This window comes from Corvus brachyrhynchos, unplaced genomic scaffold, assembly GCF_000691975.1.
Source record: "Corvus brachyrhynchos isolate BGI_N302 unplaced genomic scaffold, ASM69197v1 scaffold167, whole genome shotgun sequence".
Classification (NCBI taxonomy): Eukaryota; Metazoa; Chordata; class Aves; order Passeriformes; family Corvidae; genus Corvus; species Corvus brachyrhynchos.
The window spans coordinates 125,910-152,349 of record NW_008239547.1 but is presented as its reverse complement, the minus strand read 5'-3'; the positions used below and the strand labels follow the sequence as shown (position 1 = coordinate 152,349).

Below are 26,440 nucleotides of genomic sequence, written 5' to 3'. Positions count from 1 at the left end.
GCAGACCACACAGGTACACCCACATATTCCAGACTGTATGGCAAATGGTCTGTAACTCCTGATTTTAGTAGTATTACAGTGTCATCTCTCATGACTTCATTAATTTAAACAAAAAATCATTTTAACATGGTTTCTTTAGTTTTATGAGTAGTTTAAAATTCCTTATATGAGCTACCTGATCTTTTTTAATTTTGCAGATATGGCCTGGCAAACCTTGCGGAAACACATTACAAAACAATGAGGAACATTGGGAAGTGCTGAGGGAAGCTGGAAACCTGAGATGTGTGACTGAACAGAAAGATTATTGGAAGAATTTGAGTCTACAAAGATAAGAAACTGCTATGAACAGACTATGGGGTTTCTGTGAGTGGGCAGGAAATTAATCTCTGAGCTGCCATCACCCTTGCACCAGCAAGCACCATGAAGTTACCGAGTCATGGAAGGGTTGGCTTCCATAGCACGGTGGTGGAAAGAAACTGATGTCTCTCAAAGCTCCCATTGCATTGACGCTGTTATTCTCTGCTGCAAATAATACCTGCTCTCTACAACCCTCTTGGATGTCAGTGCATGCAATGATAAGACAATTCTACTTCACGTTATGGGGTCAACCTACAAAAAAATACACTTAGAGATTACTACAGTCATAAATATGTATACTAAAAAATTCCTAGTCTGACTCCCATGAAATTAATTAGGATCAGGTCCCTCCATCTTTGTGAAATAAATTATGGCAAATACAGAAACACATCTGGTTTGGGGTGTTTCTGAGATGTTTTTTTTGTTTGGTTGCTTTTGGGGTTTGGTGGGGGCTTTTTTTTTTGTTTGGTTGGATGGTTTTGTTTGTTTTGGTTTTGGGTTTTTGGTTTGGGGGGATGGTGTGGTTTGGTTTGGTTTTTCTTCCTGAAGCTAATGAGGATTCAAAGTTGAAGGTCAGAAACTGAAAAAAATACTGCAAAGATAAAAATTAGACTCTTACGTTAAGAACCCTTATGAATTAATCAAAGTAATTTTAAGCACACTACAACTTGATACTGCAAGCCTGCCAAAGATCAAGGACTACCAGAAACTAGAACATCTCCAGGACACTAAAAGTGATCTGTGAATTAAAAATAAAAGTTGCATTAAGGGAATTCAAAACCTGTAACAAATTAATGTTCTGCACCATGAGCACTAGTACTACATGTGATCTTGCTGAAGTTTCACAGTATAACATCTGCTCAGTTCAGTATTTATTTGAAAAAATGGAAGATACTTTTCTCAGTGGAAGACCAAGGGGCTTCGGGGGGTAAAAAGAGTGAATGAGAAAAGGAAAAAAGAAAGATCTTCCACCTTTTCTGAGGTCAAATGGAACTCAAAAATGTTCAGTTTTTTTCTTAGAACATTTCTTAGAAATTTGGGGTGTTTTGTCCAAGTGGGGCAGTTGATCAAGAAAATTAGATACTGTATTGGGATTTTAGATCTGATCAATGCTTTATGCTTTGTAAAACTATCAGCAGGCACAAGGTTACATCTTGCATTATTTATTATCTTAAAAAAAAAAAAGGTTAATTAAATTTCTGAATTCTTTAGCAGAAGTGGTGTGGAAAATGCTCAAAGCTCAAGGCTATACTTCAGAGGCTATTGTTCAGACAAAGTCCTATGCCTGTTTCACAGTTGTTATAAAAAGATCTGATTTTGATGCCTGTTGCTTCAGTAAAAATCATTAAACAGTAGCTCTATCATCCTTCAAAGAACTCTGCCCTGAGACCCATTTAAATCACAACTTTCACTGTCGAATGTGTGTCCTGAAAAGTGTTAGAAAAAAGCAAAGTATGTCTGACCTGCAAAGATCCCAGAGTCACTTCAAAGTCTCATATGATAAAAAGCAGCAATGTAAAAGGAGCACTCTTATGTGATTATGAGCTGAGAAGTCAATAAAGCAAATCAGTCCCAGAGATCTCTGACTTGGGGAATGGGTTCAGTGAAACAGCACTGGAGAACTGTGCAGTGTGGAGGGGACTGAAAGTGCATTTGTTATCTATGTCACATTATGCTATTTGGTGCCAGGCTGGGGCAGTGGTATCAACTCTGGGACACACGGCTTGTGACTCCACATGGAATGTTACAGGATATTGCTGAGTTGCTTCAATGACTCAGTGTGCATCACTCTGTCTAAATCTGTCAGACTGCCCAGTTTTATAACTAGGCACTGCCCTGCATGACAGACATGCCCTAGTCACACTAATCCTATACTATTCATCACCCTCAGCTCCTAAGGGAGGAAATGGTCAAGTTCTCAAAGAATTTGAAGGAAATAAACCTGATAATTCACATATGCACAATTTCACTTACATGTATTTCTAGAAAAACAATGATTGTAGGTTACAAATCCTCTCATGAACCTCTTGTCTTCACAAGAAGGATGCCAAAATACAAGGGTGACTATTCAACTCTTTTCAAAATACTTTTTTCCTTCAGAGGATGTTTAAATACATTATTCTCTCTCACCAACTCTTTGGAATGAATGCTTACATCTGGTTGCAGTATAGGAACACAATTAATTATATTCTTCCAGTAACTGACAATAAGAAGATTGAAATAACTTCCTAATGTACTCACCTGAGAAAATAAAACACACTGAATGGTGTCTGCACTGTAAACTCTCTTTGAAAAACTGACTTATTTCTATTTAATCACTCTCTCATTCTCAATTTGCTTGGAAATATGCTTATGTCATTGTGTCAGAATCAGGCCTAAAACAACCCTGTTTGAAACAATGTCTATAAAGATGGAAAGTGCTGTTTGAGATTCAGGAAATACAAATAAAAAATTATCTTGCTCTGGGAAGTAAAGATGCCATGAAAGTTACTCTTGACAAGTAATACTGTATTTCACAGTATCTCCACTGATTTCCTTCAGAACTCTTGGGACTAATATTCTTTTACTCTCACTCATTAGTCAGACAAGACATTTCATTGACTCAAAACAAGTTTTAATACAGTTCGCAGGTCAGAAACGGGAGTAGTAGTTTAAAACGGTGTCCTTTTGAGAGCTGTAGATACTCATTAAATAAAAGCCATATGCTGCTGTGTGGAGTGAAATACTAGAAAAATTTACGCTTCGCTGTTAGTTTTAAAGAATTTTGCTAATAATTTAATTTTGTCTACAAAATAAACCTTATGTCTACGTTTATTATATCTACAGATATTCTATATTTTTTGGAGCATGATTTGAAGTTCAGCAAACTCTTAAGTAAAGCATTCAAGCAAATCTTTGAAAATTTAATTTCTTCCTCTAGTTCCATGGAGGTCAGATAATTTACTTTGAGGCTACCTGAACCCGATGCAATCTCTAACTTCTACATTAATGTGAAGGGCCAATTGTTTTTCATGCAGTCAATGAGAAGAATCCATGTAGAAATACACATTCTATTTTATGCTGTGAAGTAGAATAAGCGGTTTTCTTAAGCCTTATTCTTGATTGAATTCCCATAGAAGTAGGGTCAAATATATGGATTTGTAAACATCTCACTTTTAGCTACTTGATCCTACAAATACAAATGTCCAGAATGTAGCAGCTGGAATCTGCAGCACCTCTGCTGCAAATTTTTATCTCCACAGCCCAGGATAGTAGACCTCTCCACTAAAAATAACCAGGGAATTAGAAAATCCACTGTGAGTGATCTATACCTGAGCTCTGGCACCTGCTAAGCTGTACACTTCTACTTTACCAACCCTCTCCTCTCTACATTAGGCTGGTTAAAAGCAATAACAATACCAAGGGAACAACTGTGACGGCTTCCAGCTTTTGCTGAGAAGCAGCAGCCAGGTAACAGGGTCTGTGCTGCAGCAGCCCTGAGCAGCTGGAGGAGGCTGGGTGCTGGCTCCAGCTGCCTGCTGCCCTGGCCAGGTCAGGCTGTGGATGCCGCAGTATAAATGGGGCCCTGCTTCACTTGCCATGCGCTGGCCAGGACCTCTTGTCTTCCTGAATATCATTATGTCTTTGCTCATTTGTAACTGGATGGAATTAATTAAATGCCTGGGTAAGGTCCACTGGAACTTCCTAATGAGATCCTGTGTGTATTGGCCTTGTCACAGTCAGCAGAGGGAGTCACTAATGGCAGGTTTCACCTTCCTTATTCATCTGCATACTTGTTTTAGAGCCTTGTTTCAAATCTTTGAAAGAATCTTCCCCTAACTGTACTAGATCTGAAATAATATTTTTTAATTAAAATGTCTATATACGAAAGCAATTAACATTGATACCACAACAATTATTTTCAACAAATGGTTTTATCCTTTGTTGCTCCTTTCCTACTGTGATACCTAGGACTTTCTTTTTTTTTAATGGCAGAGACAACTTAAGCAGCAATAGAAAGCTTATTCTAGATCAGCAGAATAATAAAATGTATTACCCCTTTCACCTAATAATCTTGCTTGCCCCTCTATAAGCATGTTTAAAAATACATGGCTTCTTCTGACTCATAAAACAAACTGAGCGCCGATGAGGCACCCCCCCTCAGCACTAAAACAGGCACAGTGAACATGCTGCATTTGATCTTTGAAATATCTCCTACAATGCTATTCTCTTACAACTGCCACAGACAAGACTAGAATGTCTCAAAATCTCACTGGAAAAAGTTTTGACTAGTTATATCCAGATCTCTTTGGGGAATGTTCTGTTAGCTTTTGCATTGCTATCAAAAACTTTGTAATTTGAATTTCGATGGGTGGTGAGTTGGGTATTTCAGTTTTCAAAAATAGCTGCACTGTCAACATCTTTTGTTTACATAAATGTTGAGGGGGTCAATTTGAAGAATACTATATGTTTTCAGCTAGTTCAACAGCCCATAACGTTGACTGTATTGTTATCATTCCATACACAGACAGTTTTCTTCAAAGAATATGTAGTACAATTTCAAGAGAAAAAATATCAAAACAACAGTAACTTCAGAGAAATTCCATTAGGAAAATGAATTGATTTTCTCTAGCTGCAAACCTTAACAAAATAAGTTCATGCTTGGCTATAGTACCCTTTTATGGTCTTTTAGTTTCATTTCTCATTTTTGTTTATCTCATAATCTGAGATACCACTTTAGTAGTATGATAGATAATATTCTTAGACTTCCTGAATGTGAACAAGCAATGCATATATTAAGAAAAGACACTGATGCATACCATGAACTACAATTTTTTAAGAAATGGCTTTAATTCTTCCTCTATACCATATTTCCTCATCTTTTCATTGCTGTGCCATTGTATATATAGTCTTCACTGTCATTTAAACTTTCAATGGATATGGTGACTTCAGCCAGAGACAGTTTGCTAAGTTTTAAATTTGAGACAGTAATTACCTTCCCAGATCTTCTCTTCCTTGCATTTTCAACTACTCACTACCTACAGATCTGATTTCACTGACATTAACTTTACTTTAAATCAAGGGATACTCAATCTGGATGGAAATACGAACCAGCAGGAGAAGCTTCAGTATGACTTCCCGTTACTATGTGTTGTTTAATTAGATTTTCTTCTTAGAGACACTGCTAAATAGAAGCTCAAATTAAAATATGGGCTTTTGGATCCTTATAAGCAGCGTAACAGGTAAACGTAAGATGATCTACAAAAAATCCCAGGTACAATGATGAGAATAATTTTTCCTATCTCCAAGTAGAATTCTTGCTTTTATTAAAAGAAAAAAATTGAATAAGTCATGACTCAAATGTTTTCTATTCAGACTGCCTTTAAAAATATCTTTAAAATCCCTGGAGACAGGGTTTTAAAATAATGTAAAAATAATGTCTTGAAAGTTTATTAGGATAATAAAATAAGGTGAAAATAAGAAGAGGGCAATGTCTCAGTGCAATAAGAATAAAACAAAGAGAAAACATATAGAATATTCCCAAAACCTAGAAAAAGGAAATTTTATTGTCATATATAAAATTCCATTAAAGTCATATATTTGAATCTTAGTATGGCAGATCTCTACAGGCTATAATGATAGGATATATTATGAAAGGGATAGCTATCTAATAAACATCTGCTCAGATTAATATAGAAAAAATATATTAAAACAATTTGTCCATTCTGAGGGCGGAAAAAATAATTGCTGGACACAATCAACAGCGACACAAACACTACATGCAAACGACTCACACATGCCTGATGTCTCTAGTATTTATTTTCCACCAAAGTTAGTTTGCAACTTAGCTTATAACTAAAATTAAGCAATCTTAAAATGCTTATAACTACAATATTTAGTTACTACAAATTACACAGTGCAGTAATGAAATGACAACATAATCCGATGTTTGAGTTAAGATAAATATTTATCTATCTTTTAGTTAAGATAAATATTTATTTTCACATTCATTTTATGTAATGGGATCTATTTTATATAATGGGATCTATTTTTGTTTTCATTTTTTAATACATTAAAAATTGAAAATTATTTTAAGACAACAACTATTATTTTTCTGTAATCTACTTGCCTCCTTTACAAATTTGAGCCTTTCTAGGGAAAAGAACTATATAAATACATCTCAATAACTATACAGTTACTTGATGAGTGGTCTGCGGTTATTTGTAGGTGTTCGGACTAATTCATGAAAAAAATCTCCTGATGCTTGTCAAAGGTTTTATTGTTTTTATATTTCAGGAAGACATATCTTAGCTTGTATCTCTAGATATTAAATCCTATTGAAGTCTTTTATCTTTCAGACTTTAAAATTATTTTTATATTATCCAGAATATTGGAGAAATAATTTTTAGTAATTTATTTTAAAGGAAAAAAATATAATTTATCATTTAAAGTTAAGCCAACACTTAATATGCACTGGAGATAGAAACTTTAATGCACTTCACCAAGACATTATTAGAGATATCATAGGAAGGGAAGATAACAGACAAATGGCAAATAAATTGCACCATGATTTGTATTTGAACAACCAGAGCTCCCTGCGCAGATACAAGTAAGCACAAATACACACACTGTCTTTTGCAAAGTTTTCTAGTATGTCTAGAAGTGGTCTATTTGGTCACTGTGTCTGAACAGTGTTGATTATTATTTTCTACATAAGAATTAATTTCTTGTCTGAACTATATAATAATTTAAAAATTGCTTTTACAAGCAGTTAATCCTTTTTAATGAACAACAAAGGAACAGCCAATTTTTTACAAATGTCTCAGTTTTCACCTGCAAATTAATAACTAGACAGTCTTTTAAAATAATTTTTTGGTCATCTCACATTTAGTGAAAAAAGTATATTTCCAAATAAAATTGATTGTGTACTCTGTACCTGTTTATATAAAAATATAATTATTTAATGCAGTCATATTTTTGCATTTTATTCTAATTTTGTGTATGTTGTCAATTCTTTTTTTTGTGTGTTATCCCATCAGAACAATAGGGCTGTATACTGATAACTACCAATCAGGACGGCAGCAAAATATGAAAATAGCCTCACATGGAGAATATCAAAGAGAAAGGTACTATATAGGAAGAGGGGAAAATGAAAAGAGGATTTTAAAAGATTTTCTGTGGCTTTTCAGAGAAGCTTCTCTTGGAAGAGAAATGCTAAAAGCATTTTTAAGAGACTGGAGTAATAAAAACCAGCACGGAACCAGGAGGTGCGTGGGAGCTCTTCCAGTCTATCAGCTAAACAACAGAATGTCACAGTCTGAAGCACTCTGTGGGAGCATGTACACCCTTACAGATATAATATATTCGAAAGAAAAGGGGATTTTTATTACCTTAATCAGAACCTGAATATGTCCCATGGCTTTTGATGATTTGAAGTACCAGAAGCTCATCACACAAGTCCTGCTTGATTCTTTCCATATGGAACTCTTCACATGGGCTTTTTCATTTATTAGGCCTGTTGCAGTGGCCTCAAGATATAGGAAATGCCCTGAAATTAAATGATGTATTACTAAAAAATGTTTTAGGTTTTCAAATTAGATTCCAAAACTGAGCAAAGTAAATGCAGAGACATATGAAGCACACTTCCCTCATAGGTCTCATACCAGTCAACATCAGCTTAGGAGAAAAAATTACCAGATCCCATTCCTTGTGCGCTTCTTATACCAGGAGTAAACTGGTTGTAGCAGCTTAAGACTTGGATGGGCCTATGTAGAAATCTGGGAACACTTCCATGTTTTCCAGCTACTTTGATTATATGTCCCCCCTGCTGGACAGCAGTAGTTGCAATTCTGACAATACGTCATACAATAGCCACATCATGATAAATTTCAGGATGAAGTTTCCTGAAAGGTAATCTTCAAAATAGCAAGTCACACTAAATAAAAACTTCTGAAACATGGAAAAGACCTTTCTGCATTTATAAATCATTAGGTATCCCTAATGGTTCATATTACCTTTTATCATTTTCAATTTACCTATTATCATTTTTACTCTGTATGCATATTAATGCACATATAAATTATTTAGTCAGAGGAAATTGCAAAAAGAGATGCCTACAGTCAATATTTTTCAAGACTGATATGGTCCTTGAGTCTTCCATCTTTATTTTTAACCAGAAGTATAAAAAATTCTCCCAACTTTTCAAATTCATATTTTTAGTTTGTACAAATAAGAAATGTGTATTTCACATAAACATAAATGTAGTGTAAGTAACACACTTAAATTTTAATTGCACATCTATTAATGTTTCCATATGAATTAGGCAAAAAAATTTTACTTCACTAGATATTGCATAAACGAATGGGCTCATTCTAACTTTGACACTTCTCTGGCTAACGTATGACCATAGATGTTTGCCATAGTATTATGGGATAAGAAATTTGCCTTTTTTCCTGAGGTCAAGCATATATTTAACACGTGTAGTGATGTATTTGTGATACTACCTTCAACATATATATTATTAGACAGTGAAGATGAATTTTTTTTTTCTACATATTTTCAAGTTTATTGGATTTTGTCCTTCAGCAGCTCGTGTAAACATTCAACAAATACTACCACTCCTTTGTGCAACTCTGCTGTGAAATATTTCAATTTAAGGTCAGTTCTGAGGTCAGCCTTGGTAACGTCTGCCTGAGCTATGGGACCTTCAAAAGCAAAGGATGAAGGCACAGAGCTTGTAGCAAGAACATGAACAGATAACTGAGTGCTTTGGCCAAAAAAAGCCGGGAGATGCACTAACAAAGGAGCTTTGTTTGTTTAAATTTATTTATTTATTTAACATTATCTAAAATTAAAGTATGAATAGTCACTATGGGAAACTGTAAGCTTCCTGGAAACAACCTCAAGCTCTGGAGGAGTGGGACCCAGTGGATCTCACTGAGCTAACTCACCCTTACAAATTGCAGCCAGACCAAACGCCTCTCTCCAGACAAGTATCAAATTATTTTGCCTGACTCATATGAGAAAAAACCTAAGATTCAATTGTCCTAAATTAAAGTTATTGTACAATGGTAATTAATATTTTTATATTGTAACACATCTAATTCATTAAAAATGACAGCCTGATTAGATATTTTAGTACTCCCCTTCTGCCTGTGAAGGTATGAAACATTTCATGAAGGCAATTATATCTTGTTTGTGAACTAACAACATACCAGTTCTATTTCCAAGCGTGTGGTCCCTGGGAGGTCTAAGACTTTGAGGTGAGCCGACCCCTAGCACCCAGTTAAAATTGTCAGCCAGGGAATTTTGCCAGCCACATTTGCCATTCTCAAAGGTGCAGGAAGTTCCGCATTTACTCTCGTCTGTATTATCCCCACAGTTGTCTTCAAAATCACAGCTTTGTTCTGGTCTGTAACACTTGCCATTCTGGCACTGCCTATGGCCATGTGAGCAGGAGCCTGAAAAGAGAATAATGAGGGTGTCCTGGTGAATCACAGTGCCATGCATCCCAGCAAGGTTACTGGAAGGTTACATTTCAGAGAGCTTAATATTTAGTGGGAGGAGGGTGGTCCAGAGCACTTTAATTAAAATCCTTTGGTTCCCCTGAAGTGCCAATCCATTATCAGTTTATTTCTTTTGTATTTTGTCAAGTGATTGCCTAAATAAATGACTGTTTCCCTTGTAAAGCCTCAGAGGGCAAGCTCCAGCCAGGCATTCCTTCACTAACAAAGCTTTCTAGTCTGACTTAATTGCTGACATTCTCCTTTCATGTGGTGTTGGATTAAATCATTTTATTTCAGCTGCAAAGTTGAGCCTACTTTAGGAGCCCTAATTTGGAAGAAGAAACTTTTCTGTTTTAACTACAGAGGTTTGCCTTTTAATGGATTTTTTTTTTTTTATGAGTTCAGTAGGTTGGCGGTGTCCTTTTTGTCCAGTATTCCTGCCATTATTTAGGGATAATTCTGCTATTGTACAGCCTAAAGATTGTAGGACTCAGATCACAGGATCTGTTTCCAAGTTTCATGTTTTCATTTCAGATCAGTTTCTGCAGGACTCTGAACAAAACGTAGCAACTTTAGTACATTCTGTAATCAAGAAATGAAACAGAAAATTCTGAAATGGACCCCTTCCCATTTACTTTGTACATTCTGCTCTGCCAGAAATAAATTAACAAGCATAATTTTACTTAAAAATAGAAGCATCAATATATTAGCTCAACAGAAAAAATTTTGAATAGATATATGTCTAAAAGTTGCACAAGTACAGGGAGAATCTAAGTTAATTGATACTGAAAATAACATGGTGCTAAAAACTTTTTTCCATTACCACTGTATTAATTTAAAGGCGCTAAATGAAATTCACATAAGGCTGGATTTTATTAAGAGGTCAGAAAAACTGATTTATTAGTAAAAAGAGGATAAGAGATGGGGTATTCAGCGGTCATGTTGGCAACATCCATCCCATGGCATTTGTTTCAGTCAGACTCTAAATTACAAATACCCCAAAGTGAAAAAACATTGTCAGAACCCTTTGCTGTAGGTTTTGGGTAAAGTGAAAACAAGCCATTTTATTCCTAGATGTCAGCTAAAGAAAACAAGTGTTAACCTCTCCTTTTTAAGTAAAAATCCTCCTAATACAATCCTTATTAAAATAAATTTGAAATACAAATAAATATTGGAATATGATAGAAATATCTAGCAAGATTTCTAGGGAAATTATTAATTTTTAATTCCTGATTTCTTAGTAACATAAAAATATGTATCAGGCTTGATGATTGTGTATTATTTGGCTTTTAACAGTTGCTCAGAGAAAGGACGAAAAATTTCTGATCAAAAAGACACAAGTAAGAATAAAAATCTCATACTGACTTGGAAAGTCAAGAACATCAGGAAAAGGTCTCCAGATCTAGAGACAAGATAAATGGGTAATCTGACCAGAAGAAAAGAACTTTTTTGAAGTTCTTGACTACAAGTTTATAAAAGCATCAGTGTGATTTTTATTAGTACACAATCTCTGAAAATGGTCCTGATCAAAAGAATGGTGCAATAGTATCGATCAGTCAGTGTCCATCAGAAACTTCTATCAATCTTCTTAAGAATTTCAGTCATCTGTGTTGTATCCCAAAGGGTGACAGAGATTTATTATAAAGTTGCAGCCTAATTTAAATGAAATATATTTTTAGGAGCTAGTTATTATAATCCTATCTTTCTTTTATGGGATGGCAGTAAGAATTTAGCAAAACATTTTTTTTGTCAGCAAACTAGGAATTTAAATTTCAGGATGCAGTTCATGCCTTGAAATACTTTCCCTTGCAGTTCAATGATCAATAATTGCAATAACTATTGAATTTTGAGGTCCCTTTGTAGCATTGCCTCCAATTTCAGGTTGAAAAAAAAAGCAGAGTTGAAAAGTGGAAGTCTTTGTTTCCTGAGGAAAACAAAAAAATCCATCTTGAATCCTGGCATGAATGAATCTTTTCAAGCATGTGTAATGAATGATATTACACTGCCTAACTGAGTCTGTAACGTGACTTGCTTCTGGATGTACTTCCATAGTATAGCTTCTCTTTAAATGACATTTCTAAGGCTTTAAAACTGCAGGGAAAAAAACTCACCAAACAAACAAACAACCTCCCCTCCCCACAAAAAACAACCCTGAACCTACATGAAAAGGATTTTTTTTTTTTGAGCTCTCTTCCTTTCTTCCCTACTTTTTCTCAATCCTAATTGTTCAAACACTCTGTTATATAGATTCCTGTGGGTATGAGAGAGATATATAATTGAGAGGAACTTCTCCTTAACAAGGTTCAGTAAATTTTTCCTCCCATTTTTGTCCTGTGTGATAACTGCATCAACACACTAGGCTACAGTAGATCCTAAGAGGCTATTAGACCTCCTTTCAGATAAATATCTTTTTTCTTATCTTTATATGTATCCTTCAGATAAATAATCTTTAAATTGAGGGGGATTTATACAACAGAGGAAAACAGCTGCACCAGTAAATAATCCCCTTGTTTATTCAGCCTGAGCAAAATCAACAGGTGAAACTGCTATATTTTAAAATATGTAGTTGGGACAAGGATTAATCTCCTTATTTTATAACAGTGTTTCTCTTAAATATTCTGAAAAATAAAATGTACCTGCAAACATCAAGAGAAAAAATAAATTTTTCCAGAGGACAACCTGTCTTTTTGTTGAAAACTGAGGCAAAGAAGGTCTCAAGTATTCAGCCTTTTCCTCATCTTTGGTAACTATATTCCCCCCCACATACAATAAGGAATGGAGGTTTTCCTTCCCCCTCCTTTTTCTATTAATGTATTTATAGAAACATTTTTATTATTCTTTCCAGAAGTGGCCAGATTATGTTCTAACTGGGATTTTTTAAAAGTAGTTAAATTTAGTAAATTGTTAACCTTCTTAAACTTATTATATTTAATAGTATCAACATTGTTGTTTTCCAAACCTAAACCAAATCAAATGAATGGGAGAGTTTACAATTATCAGAATAACCCATCAATAGGTGTGAAAATCTAGATCTGCTTCAAAAGATTTTTAAAATATTTTATTTACACTCACATCGATAGAAGCGTACCTTCTTCTAAATCAAAGCTAGAGCTCCTGGAGAACCATTATCTGGTATAGAGGCCAGAGTAATTAATCAGCAGACTAAGAGTGTGACATCCCAGGGACAGGGGCTCTCTGGATAATTTAGATCTCTGAGTTTTTCCCTGCAACAATTACGCCATTATCCTTCTTGCTCTGAGTTGACATTACTGTATGACTGAAATCTATGTGTCCTTAAAAAAATAATTTGTTAACAAGAACATCTTTCCTCTAATATCTTACCAGTATAGCCCAAGGACACCGAGAAAAGTGCTTTTATCACTGTTGATGATGCATAGTAATACTGACTTGTCAGTGCAGGAAAGTGAGAAATGCATCTCATTTCAAAAGCAAAGCTTTAGAAATTACAAGAATTTTCAAAGACTTTCAGATGTTGGGTTTTGGGGAAAAAAAAGATTTAAAAAGTATTATACTATATCAGATTTTTTTTTTTTTAAGGAAATAGCCTTTTTTTCTAGAATTGAGTGCAAACATTTGGTTTTGTAAGCCTTGCAAGTACCTTGACATATTGATTTGCATTGTGAACAACTGAAAGTTAGAAAAACAACAGCTTGAGTTCATTTGCAAAAGAGACTTTTAGAAGAAATTGTTAACCTTCTAAGTCACGACCATTACAAAGAAAGAGCAGATGAAAGCTTCTCCAACAACCAAAACTTCCTCAACAGATTTCTTATCTTGTCCATTCCGACACACAAGCACAAGAAAATTATTTTCCAGTAATCAGATCCAGCAATATTCAACCTCAGAACCGAAAAGAACCAAAAACATAAACAGCAAGGTAGCCTATCACTGTTCTGTATTATTGCCTCCATCCACAACAGAGCACTGAAGAATCTTCTGTGTTCTGTTTGTTTGTACTTTTTTATTCAGAGTATTGGTTTTTATCAGTCACTCAATACCCTTTAAGACATACCCAATCTGTGACACATTCAATGGGTCCTAACATGGTGCTTTACTTTATTTAACGTAACCAGAAATCCTGAGCTAAAGGCAAGATGGGCAACTCAATGCCTCTTCATACTGAGTTTACTGCATGTAAGATAAACAGGGCCATGCTAAAAGCAATATTATTAAGAGCAAAAGCTTCAGTTTCAGTTGCTCAGATGCATGTAAATGTGCATTCACTCAAAAGAAAAAAAAAAAAACAGGTTTTGACTAGAGAAAGATACAAGGTCTTTTTAACTCCTCCACTCTTACAGTGCTAGCATACTAATACCTTCAGTAATAGAAATACTGCATACTTTCCATGTTGCTTGAGTAATTCTACCCCTATTTTGTCTATAAAACATGCTAGTAGGTCAACTTAAAAGGAAATTTTTAGTTACTTTCTTTAGGTGGTAAATCCCCATACTGAATAAGAAGAGACCCAGGGCTGGATTCATTGAAAGATACTCCTTCTATTGCAATAGCATCAAGATTGGTTTATTCCTTGCCAGAAAACTGAAACAAGATATACAATACATGTTAATACTGTTATTCCAGTGCTAGTCAGGTGGTTTATGTCTCCAACATAAAGAAAAGGACAAGCGAGGAAAACTGCTGTAACGGGACATACGCTTAATGGGAACAGTGATACATCAGTTCTTTTATACAGTCTTCCCTCTCCAAAGGCATGTTGAAATTTATAACCTATCATCTTGAGGGTGGAAAAAGAAATACTAAGAGAACAGGAATCCACATCTAGTTTTTAAGCAAAGGTTTCTCAGAAAAAATAGTATTCATCATATGCATCTACTACAGTGAGAAATATTAATACTAACTACAGTGCAAAATTTAACTCACACTCCTGAATTTACTCTTAGCAAAAATCCAAAATAAAATTACATTGCACAAAATTTTGGTTTGCTCAAATAAATGAAATCTAAATATTTACTGCCTGAACTCCTTAGTAAGGGCACAGAAAGAAGAAACATTCCTTAGGTATCGAATCCACAATCCTAAAAGTGTGTCAAAAACCTGTAGTATGTCCTTTAGAAGTACAACTTGAAGCTCACATAAAATGTATCTTATAACTATAGACCGACATCTTGCCTGAAGCAAATCAATGTAACAGTGCTTTTATGAGAGCCTGGACTGGTGACTAACTGGTGACATTTCTGCCTTAGACCCCCAAATGGTTTAGTTGTGACCTCTTGTTTAATGGTCCAACTTGCTATCTGATTTGTTTGGAGGGTGGAAGAAGGGATGGCATCTGCATTTCCTGGTGCCGAGAGCAGGCTCTGGTCAGTTGTTTCTGATGCATTTCTGATGGGAGAAAAGTCTGGAGATTGAATTTAAAGTATGGCTTGAAGTAAAGCAGACACGCATAAATCAGAACAGTTTGACCAGGAGAAGCAGATTTCACAAACTCTGAATGGCTGAGGTATGTCAGAAGGCAATTTCTACAAGGAGATCAAAGAAAAGTTGGTTAAACAGTGAAGTTAAAGCATTCTTTGATTTTATAACTGAATCTGAAGGGGGAGAGATCTTCACTGGCTGCACTGGAATATGTGTTCATTTCATATTCTCCATCATACCCCAAGCTGTTTCCCAAAGTGTACAGTGGAAGGTGAAGCTGCACTGCAGTGATAAATCACCTTTGTACAACTTGCCAGAGCTGCTGGACTGTGCCCAGTAAATGTGACAGGTGGAAAGCACTTCCCTCAAATCCTACTCAAAGCCTGACCAACCAGCTCTAATTCACAGTCACAGCCCTGACTCTGAGACCAGATGGCAGGACACTGTCCTGGCCAGATTAAACTTTGGTGAGAGAAGTCAGCGGACATGCAGTCCCAGAACCTGAGAAACACTGGCTCCAGAACTGAAAGTGTGAACAAAAGTATGTTGAGAAACCTTCCTCTGGCAAATAAAGGCATGTAAAAAGACATAGGAAAGTAGTAAATCGTCTTTCTATCATACGTCCACAAGACCTCAAATGTTTTCCAGAAAATGGCATTTTCTTCACCATGTTAGACACTATGAGGTGGTCCAGTCAAGGCTTTAATTTGACAAAAGACTGTTCAATATTTAAAGGGGAAGATAACAAGATACATCTATTATCAGCTGGGGATCTCTACTATTTACGAATGTCAAGTTCTTCCCTTAAATCACTATTAATATTCAACAATACAAATGTAAACAACAAAGGAAATTGTTCTGGAGAATTCTCAGTTGTGTACAGGTGGGATTAAAGTGTGAAAGAGCTGCAAGAAAGATAATTTGCTCAGAATTTCTATAAGAAATTACAACATTTAAACACAGCTATATTTAAACTCTTCAGAAATATGTGAATAAGAGTCAGGTGTAGGAGAAACTAACACTGTCCAAAACTGATTAAATTGAATCTCATGACCCCTATGAATCCTCATCTGTCATTGCTCAGAAGGACTAAATTTCAGGACTACTGTATTTGCCACATCCATCTGAAGAGGATATGATGATTAAAAGATTTCATTGATGTCTTGAACAGCCCTCCACACACATTTAAGCCTCCACTGAAGACATCAACAGGAAAATGAAAAACGCCTAATGCTCGGTGGAGGAGAAAGATAACAACAAACTCCTTAATCACACAGTATCTTATAGAAATATAGCTTCAAATATGGTCAGCTTTTCCCTTTCCTCTTAGTTACGCGTTTGTTCTCAGACAGTGAAAGAAAAAGACTAAAATTATACCTATAAAGTCAGCAAAAGTGCTTTGAGGTGAGGTTTTGAAAACAACAAGGATTACACTTGGCACTGTTATGCTGTAATGTTGCTACACTGTCTCCTAGTGTGATTAAGGAGATCTGTTCCTTTTGTTCCAGCCAGTATGAACAATTAAGACAAAACCATATTTTTATTGTTCTCATTTAACGTTAATCCAATCCAGTACAATCATTTATTCCCAAAAGCATTAATAGCTTTATTAACGGCACCACCATTCAGCATGTGTTTGCTTTTATCAGCACACTTTGAGGTAGGCGAGTAGTAGCACATCTGCTTAGCAAGTGACTGAACATGGAAAGAGCAGAATAGTTCATGGTTAGAAAGATAACCCTGATGAAACTGTTTGATGCCACTTTACAGGATTTCCACAGCACTTTCCATGTAAGCTCTGCCATTCAGCTTTCCTCTGCTTGGAAAGGAAGGCAAGGGAAATACAGAGGAAAGTACCAACAGCCCTGAAACCCAAAAAACAATACTACGTAAACCCCTCATATTTACCTAACCCAAACCTTCATCTCTAAGTCAAATACAAGCCAAGTTATTTCTTACACAATCTTCTTTTGAAGCTTTGACAAATTCCTTGTTCTACTGCTTGTCAACAGAGTGGATCTCATGAGCAAAGTGGAGATTGGCAGCTGTCTTGTCCACAGTGACCACAAAGCAATTGAGTTTAAAATCTCTGTTGACAAAAGGAAAAGTGCCAAAACCTCATCTCTGGATATGAGGAGAGCAGACTTCAGACTGCTCAGGCAATTAGTGAGTTTCCCCCGGGAAAATGTTTTTGCAAGTGCTGGGCTCCATCAGTGTTGGTTGCTTTTTAAACATCACCTCCTAAGGGCACAGGAGCAGGCAATTCCCAAATGTCGAAAGTCAAGCAGGTGAGGCAGAAAGCCATCTTGGCTGAACAGGAATCTTCTCTTGGAAAAAGGGCAAAAAAGGAAGGTGTATGGCCAGCAGAAGCAAGGGCAGGTGAAATGGGAAGAATACAGAGATGCTGCTTTCCACTGTAGTGAATAAATTTGTGTGGCTAAAGCTCAGCTGAGCAGAGCTGTTGGGGACAGTAAAAAGAGTTTTTTCAAGTATATTAATGGCAATCGACCCACTACAGGAGGAGGATGGTCTCCTTACAAACAGGGACAGAGAAAAGGCAGAGGTGTTCAGTACATTCGTTACCTCTGTCTTCAACATGGATGATGGACCAAGGGGGTTATCTGACTTTTAAGCAAAATATGATTGTGGTCCTTCCACAGCCAAGAATGCTTAATAAATTTTGACAGCTAACAGTCTTTTTACCACTTATTTGTGTATTAACTTTCTTTATCCTAACGCTAAAGAGCACCCAGGCACATCTTGTGATAGCTGGGTACCTTGTGAAAGCTAAAATATCATTTTACTTGGAAGTCATATTCTGTTGAAAAATTCGAGAAAAAATATCAGAGAATGAAAATGAAGCTGTGCAGTGAGTTGCCTGAAATCTTTCTTGGTGTAAAGCACAAAGTATAAACTTAAAAAACATTTGAGTTAGATCTTGATTCCTAGATTTAGAGAAGGAGAATAAAGAACCACACTTGTCTTCAGTCTTAACCACACATAAGAAATTTTGTTCCAGGACGTCTAGAAAATTCAAATGCCCAGCAAAGGTGTACTGCACTTAAGGTAAAATAGGACTAGATACTGTGAAATACAACTTTTTTTTCAGATTACTTTTGCTGTTGCAAGACTTAACAGTAGAAACATTCAATGTTTCTAAGAAAGCTCTGTACTGTAACATCATTTCTCTACTTTTAGATGTGTGAGAAAAAGAAAAGTAATTGCACACCAGTAAGAGTAATTTGTTATCTAGTTCTTGGAATGCAGAGCAGGGTTAGAGCTTTCACGTTCTCAGTTCACCCAAAGAAAGTCCAGCTCTGAATGTGTAATATGTAACACATAGGGAAAAGTCTAGTAATAAGAGCTAATAATGTCAGCAGCACTGGTGGGCCTGAGAAAGCTCGGATTTGGCAAAAGTCTTCTTATTTGGTTCTCCCAGTAGGGAGAAAATGAAAGAGCAGGGCTCTTTAAGAGGGTTCTCCTTTATAAATATAGTATTAGGAATTCCTCTTACACTTTTTGGAGCAGTTTGGTTATAAAAGCTATTCCCAAACCCTAGCTACTCATTGCCAAAAGGAATTACCAGCTCATACTATGAATGTAGATATAAGTACCTGCCCTCACCTGCTGCTCAGAGGCTCACATCAAACTGCCAGCACTGAAAATTCATTTCTCCCGACCTTATATTTATTTGGATTCCTGCTCTGGGACCCCTTTCTCAGAAACAAGTCTTTGGAGACCCAAGGGCTAAAGAAAGTTTTGAAGATGTTAAATAGTTTTGTGAAACCGAAAAACAAGTGCTGACAATGCCCTACCTCCAAGGACCTTAGATGACATTAATCATGTACTGAGATGACATTAATCACATTCTGTTGGCCAGTTTCTAGAGTTGTAATCAGTTATGGGCCCAATCCAGGCTCTGCTCTCATCTGACTGCTGCTACAAAAAAATTTGTGAGCTTTAATTTCACATTCAAGGTATTAGGTCTGGGAATACCTAGAGGAAAAATTTGTTTCTTTGACATAAAATTATAATAAATTATGGGAAATTTCTGCACATTATCTTTACTGAACATACTTTATTGTATATTCAACTGTTGTAGTTGATTAGGGACTAAAATGTGTCCTAAATCCCCACAGAATACTGGAAAAGATATTTTTAACTCCTTTGAAATTACAACCCATTCTAAATTTTTATCATTATTTTTCAAATTAGACTGGTACAACTATATGGGATTTTCTTCTTTAGTTTAGCAAATGGGCACATTGCTTTCAAACCATTATGCAATCTAGTAAGTCTAGAGCTCAAAATAAAAGGAGATAAATCAGAGTCCAAGCTACCAACAAGGAAAAATGATCAGAAGAAACTGTAGAATTAAAAAGGTGGTACAAGAGCAGTATTTCCACTTAAATTGATAAAGTACGGTGATTATAATTACACAGACTTGGAATTTGACAGGAAAAAGCTTAACAGAATTAGAAGATACACAACCAAAATCTGTAGGCTGTATATTTTTCTCCTTCACACTCAACAATTTTCATCATAACGGGTGGAGAATATATGTGGAAGTTGAATTCAAGTCACCTGTATGAATGACTACTTTATAGTCAAAAGCAGTAGCTTCATATCAAGCTCCTAAACCAATCCACATATTCTACAGTATTTCCACCATTTTTCTGAATAATATGGAAGTAATGGTATACTGTATCAGAAAGGAGAGAGAAAAAATAAACATGTCGATTTCTTAGTTTTAAAATACCATAATGAGAAACCTTTTGTATTATTTTATAGGTAAAAATGAAAGTTGCAACTTGCATGGGACTTCATTCTACTTACATCTGAGACTATATTGCTGTTCAGGTACTAATGAAGAAAAAAAATTTCACAACCTGAGGTACATAATTAAGGCAACTATAGACAGAATCAGTCCTCCAAAAGAAATTATAAGTCCTCTTTATAGGCTTGTTTTTGTTTGGGGGCTTTGTGGAGGGTCTTTGTTTGGTTGGGCTTCTTTAGGCTTTTGTTGTTGTTGCTTCAGGGTTAATTTTTTATTTTTGTTTGGTTTCAGTTCTGTTTTTATTTCTTTCTCTTCCCAGAACTGGTTTTAAAATGCTTTAGAAATTCTACTTCATTCGTTTCACATCCTGTTCTCTCAGGCAATGGTCAGTGCTGGCTGTTTCAAAGGAAGCTATAAATGCTTTGTTATTTGATTAGTTCTGCATAAAGAGATATTTTTTTCCTCTTTTCAGTAGATCATATTATGCACTGAAGCATAAAATTTTATTATTCTTGTAATTATATATTAGTTACAAAAACTGCCAAAGTTATTTCTATTTAAGTGTCCATAAACTTTTATAAATCTAATTATAACTGCAAAAGAGTGATGTAAGCAATATCCTTTGGCCTTTAGAGTACACTCTAGAGTTTTGAGCAATATTTCAAATGAAATATTTTTGGCAAATCTGATTTCCTGATTGTTCTATTACTTTGTGTATATTTATTTTAATTATGTTGATTACTGAATTCTATACATTTTAATTTTTTTTGTGAAGTAGAAACTTGATTCAAAAATCAGTATGGAACAAAAAAACCACACCAACCAAAACATAAAAAACAAACAAACAAGGAAAGAACAGAAAAACAGCAAGGCAATATTCCTTAATGTTTACTTATAAAACACAAGGGAAGTGCGCGAATTATGAGTTAAGAAACTTTGCCAGTGATACAAAGGTATTCAGGGTGCCATAAGCAAGGAATAACTATGAATAATAGGAAAAGTCTTTTTGTGAAAAGGAAGTGGCTTAATGGGGCTGTACCCAGTGCTAGTTATGAACTGAAAAAACCTTCCTGACATCAGCTGCCATTGCAGGGCACTTACTTTCCTATAATCCAGCCCCAACCGGTGTGTCAGTTATTTTCTACAACTACAATGGAGATAAACAATCACAGTTTAGCAAATTAATTGCATCCTGAGTGACAATGAAATGTGATTTTAATTGAGTTACACAGAATAACACAGTCCGTCTTTCACAGGTTGTGAAATCCTATCACTACCACTCCTAAAGAGTGACACAGCACAGTACTGAAACTGTTCCAGGAACACAAAAGCCCAATGTTCAAAAAGGACAAAACAATCAAGGCTTTAGGATTTTTCAGGAAAGAGAGAAAAGAGAAAAAGAATCATTTTGTTACAGTATCATTCTACTGGTCATTCATTTCCTTACTGCTCTACACAGACCTGATTTTGTAATCCCAAAAGAGTATCGTGGATTTTTTTAAAAGTCAGAGAAAGGAAAACATATGGAATAGTTTCCATGTAAGAAATAAGTTGAAACTCCTTCAGTGTATAGTGTTGCATAAGGATGATTGCACAGAGAACAATATGGAGTAGGTATGTTTGGCTGTTCACTATTTTCAGTGAAAGGAGACGGTGAAAACAGAGTCACTTTCTCAGCCGGTGGCAGAACTGTACAACTTGCTGCAAAAAGTGAGAAGGGGCTATACTTCTGAATGTGTTTCCAGGGAAACTAAGCTCCATACAGAAGGCAAATACATTAAGGTTTAGTACATATCCAAAACCACATTTGGTTCATAAGGTCTCCTAAAAAGGAACTTTAGGAACATTAAGAGGAAGTATCATATATGTTCAGCATCTCACTGACATCAGTAGACAGGATATCAAGTGAAATGGACCTTGATGTGATTCTCTGTTAATATTCTTATATTCTCAAAATTCTTAAAGACATGTTCCACACTTCGGTGAATTGCTTTTAATTTGCTGAAAATAACTGTCTTCTCTCCAAAACTGAAGTCAGCAGATACCAGTTCTGTAGTCTCCGGGAATAACTTTTCTTTATTGTAGCCTGCTAATCTGATCAGGCAGCCCTTGGCAGCTGTTGTATTCCCAGGTGAATAGAACAGAGACATGAGCAGAAACTCTGATGAAGGGATATGCAATTTTTATAGTCAGTAACAACACTGCAGGAGGGAAGGGATAGAAAGAAGAGAGGAAAACCAAATTTAGAGATCATGGAAATTGTTGTGAAATCCATGGTGTCTCTTTGTAAACAACTGTAAGTATAAGATATTACTCATGGATAACTTGTGGATAACTATTCCACCATTAACCTCCACGGGCTGCCATGAAACAGCCTAACTCACAATGGTATTCACCAAAGGCTGCAGGGGAATCTCTGCTCCAGCACCTGGAGCACCTCCTCCTGCTCCTTCCTCCCTGACCTTGGTGACAGCAAAGCTCTTTCTCATGCATATTCTCTCTCCTCTCTCTGGCTGCAATTGCTGTTGTGCAACAACTTTTCCCCTTCTTAAATCTGTTATCACAGGGATGCTGTCACCATCACTGGTGGGCTCAGCGCTGGCCTGCAGTGGGTCCATCCTGGAGCCAGCTGGAATTGGCTCTGTCAGACATGAGGGAAGCTTCTGGCACATTCTCACAGAAGTCACCCCTATAGCCCCCAGCTACCAAAACCTCACCACCCAAAGCAAATACAGAAACAACTGCAACTTTCACAAGGTTCAGTGTGGCCAGGGACTCCTTATGGGCTCATGTGGATACAGGCAGCCCTTTACATAAGGCTGAATCTAACTCAAGAATCTTAGCACACTGCAGAGACACAGCAATAGGCACAAATAGCGTTGCTAGAACAAAATTGTCTTCGCATTTTCCTGCACACAGTACCATTGTAGCATATGAGTAAAAACTGATCTTAATACAATGAAAATTTGATAAGGGCCAGCCTAAAACGATGTTTATTGTTTCTCAGGCCCAGCAATTTCAGTGGTTCTCAGTGGCTTTGCACTTCAGCATTGTTGTTGCTAAGCAGCATGTTGAGAACAATCTACAGAATCCTGTAGTTTATAGAAAATTACAATGCTAACTATCAAAATTATTTTTTCTAGCTGTCCAGTGCTCACTTCCAGCCTTTAAACATTACTGCATATTTGGCTGAAAGAAACAACCACCTTAGAATATATTTCTGTTAGTGTGCAGAATTTCAAGGTGTTTATATATAGAGTCAGGGAAAAATTCTTCTGAACAGTGAGAGCCTGTGTTATAGGTGAGAACATTTAATGACTCTGTTCTATTTTGTCTTTACACTACATTCATTGCCATATGACTCTGTGTGCAGAAATAACAAGCAAAGACACCCTAGTATACTTGTCTTACACAGGGATATGGCTCAATAAGACTCAGAAGGATCTCCTCTGATGTGTATATTACAAAGATTATCTAAAAGAAAAAATTGAAAAGGAATTGTATTAGAGCAGACCTCAAAAACTAAAAATTTCTCTCTTAAAGATGAAGCATTTCTACTTTCTTAGCAAATATTTTCCCTAGCTGGAGACAAGAAAGAAACAGATCTTTGCTGCATGATCTTCTTTATCCTCGGAAACTTTTAAAAAATTGAGCAATGGATATAAGTGTTTTACTTTTGGTTAATCTTTCTTTTATTTCTACATATAAGCAGTTAAGTCTAGGGCTGCAGATTTTTGCAGCTGATCATCGTGGCCATTCTAGCTGGTTCTATTTTAAAAAGTTGCATTACAGAGCACTTCTCACAACATCCAGCATGCATTTTGCCACAGTTCAGAGCATTTCTATAGGCAGAAGCAGACCCAGTTTCAAGCAAGGATGCAAACAGATACCACTGCTAAGTAGCAGCTGTAAGTTGAACCCCTCAGTGGGTCATGTAAACTCTCATCCTGGACAAGTAAAATTTTTCAATATTAAAAATATGGTTTACTATAAGGGTGAATTTAAACTATTGCCTTAAAGTGTTGTGAACCTATGAAGTTCACAAAGTACATCTTAGATGAGCTACACCAAGAAATCAGTCTCTGGTGGCTCTTTCCTGAGATTTTAGTAGCTTTTTTATTATAAAACATAAAAGTGTTTTGGAACATCCTTTACTATCAAAACCAAGGCTTTTAAAACTTCTAACATTGCCACAGGGACTTGCATCTCCCATTAAGAGGATAGAGTCTGAATACAACAAAAATAAAGAATCAGAAACCTTGGCTAGTGTTCCTCCTGGAGTAATGTTAATATAAAGCTGAACTTTAAAACACCAATTTCATTTGCAATAAATTTCCATGACAGGCTGGGCAGAAGAAGCCAATAGTACTGTAACTGGCACCTTATCAGAGAGATGTCTGGAAAATTTTGCCCATGTCTTCCCTGCTTATCTTGTGCTCGAAGTTCAGTGCAATTTCTTGGGTTTGATGTAGTCTCATCAGTGTTATTTCCCAATGCCTGAGCAGTGCTTAATGACATCCTAAAGGGGAAGGCTACTCATTAGCAGCAGTAACACAGCAAAGTTCCTTGCATAAATTAATGATCCATTCTCGTGGTAGTCCTTGACACTGGGAAATATTAACTTTGTTTTATTGATCAGAAAGACAGAGAAGCAAGATAAAATTACTTTCTGCAGCCATGCAGGAAATTTGTAGTAGGCCCAGGACCAAAATGCATCTCCTAAATTCCACTTCAGGGGTTACATTTCAGTAGCTCTGTGATAAATGTGGAAGGAGGAAAAAGATTTGTCCTGTTCTGTCAAAAAGATTCTCTCTTTCATCATTTGTGTCCAACCAAATATTGCTAATGTACAGCATCAGTGCTTTCATGAGTAGCTCTTGCCTTGGGGTTATTGGGATTCATCCCCATCAAAACTGTATTATTTCTGGCAAACGTTTTCTGAGTCTTATTTCCCTAGTGCAGTAAGTGAGGATGGTGCAAATAATTGCACTGATGCTGGCACCATACCACACAGGCAGAATATGGATATGGTGCCTAAGCAGTATTAGTAGCAATTCCCACCAGCAAAAAACCATTTAAGCCTCCTGGCCTTATTGCAAATTACCCACATTAGCTCTGTCCCATTCAGTTCTTTATTCTACAACTCTATTTTACAACTTTTGATAAATAGATCCTACTGAATTAAGCAGGATTTTGGCTAAGTGTACATGGCTGGACAAGAAACTTTGCAGATTCACAAGGGTTGACTCAGTACCCAAACAATTATTTAATAAAATAATTTTATTAGAATTTCATGGGCTGTCTAAAAGTGTTTTAATTTCTACATGTCGTTAGCAAGATATGTATACTATTTCTCTTTTGAAAGAGAGACAAAGAAATGAAAGCAATGCTGCTATTCCTTCTTTCCAAACTTACACAGACTATCCATAGCAGGAACATACCTGTTGGAGGTAGCTTTGTGGGTTCTGCTGGTAAAAACTCCTGGGATGGTAAGCACTCCCTGGAAAACGTGAGGTCATCAAGTGCTATGCCATCTTTGGGACCTTTTCCAGCTATCCCTTCAAAGACAACTTGAAAATCTTCATCTCCATCTCCAGACAGGGTCAGTGCCTTGCGCTGCCAGAAATTTCCCTGGTTTCCAGTAAGATTAAGGAGAATTTTTTCATGTTTCAATGTAGTTCTCTGGTAGATAATCAACGATCCAATGTGAACTCCATACATATGATAATAGAAAATTATCTGTAAGCAAAAGCAAGAGCATAAAGTATGCAATACATGACTTCAGACAAATTCTGCTATTGTATTTGCTCTAATTCTTAAATTGATCATTACTAGTAGCATTCAAAGTAGGCATTAATTTTACTGATCGAACAGTAATTTAATCAAAACGCAACAAAAAAAACCTGACTAGTGGCAAACTTTTAACTATTCCACAAGCCAAACTTTAAAACCAGCATTAAAATCTTCAAAAGCTAATCTTGAATCCCTTTGAATGACTCTTGCATATAAATGTAAAAGAACTAAGATACTTTATAAGGAAACAGAGGAATGGAGTAGTGCCATTTACAATATATGAAACAACTTCAGTTTACTGAACAATTTTCTGGTTAAAAATGTGTTTATGTAGATTTTAGAGCGTGCAATTAGAAAAGAATCAAAAAGATTTTTATTCATGCATGTCCCTTTATAATTGCTGATGTATATTTATTTTCTCTGCCTGAAACTTGTCCCGTTGATGTAAATGTTCCTTTTTCCATTTATCTTAAAGGGTCTAAGATCACAAACTAAATCTGTTGCAATATATGATTTAGCATTTTCTTCTCAAATAACCCATAGGAAGGAGTAAAATACTTGAAGGGACTCTCTGATCTTATAAGATGAAGTTTCAGACCTTGAAATATTTTTTTCCCTTCATACAATTTCC

At 36.0% G+C, this 26,440-nt stretch overlaps 1 protein-coding gene across 1 annotated transcript in view; it reads right to left on the bottom strand.

The window, feature by feature from the left end:
• MALRD1 (MAM and LDL receptor class A domain containing 1) overlaps positions 1 to 26,440 on the bottom strand; it is a 238,264-nt gene that overhangs the window by 110,607 nt on the left and 101,217 nt on the right. The window contains exons 26-28 of the mRNA XM_017741406.1: positions 25,458 to 25,755; positions 9,552 to 9,797; positions 7,728 to 7,885 (exon numbers count right to left, since the gene is read on the bottom strand). Of these exons, the coding sequence (XP_017596895.1) occupies positions 7,728 to 7,885; positions 9,552 to 9,797; positions 25,458 to 25,755 (702 nt within the window). The remainder of the gene's footprint in view (positions 1 to 7,727; positions 7,886 to 9,551; positions 9,798 to 25,457; positions 25,756 to 26,440) is intronic.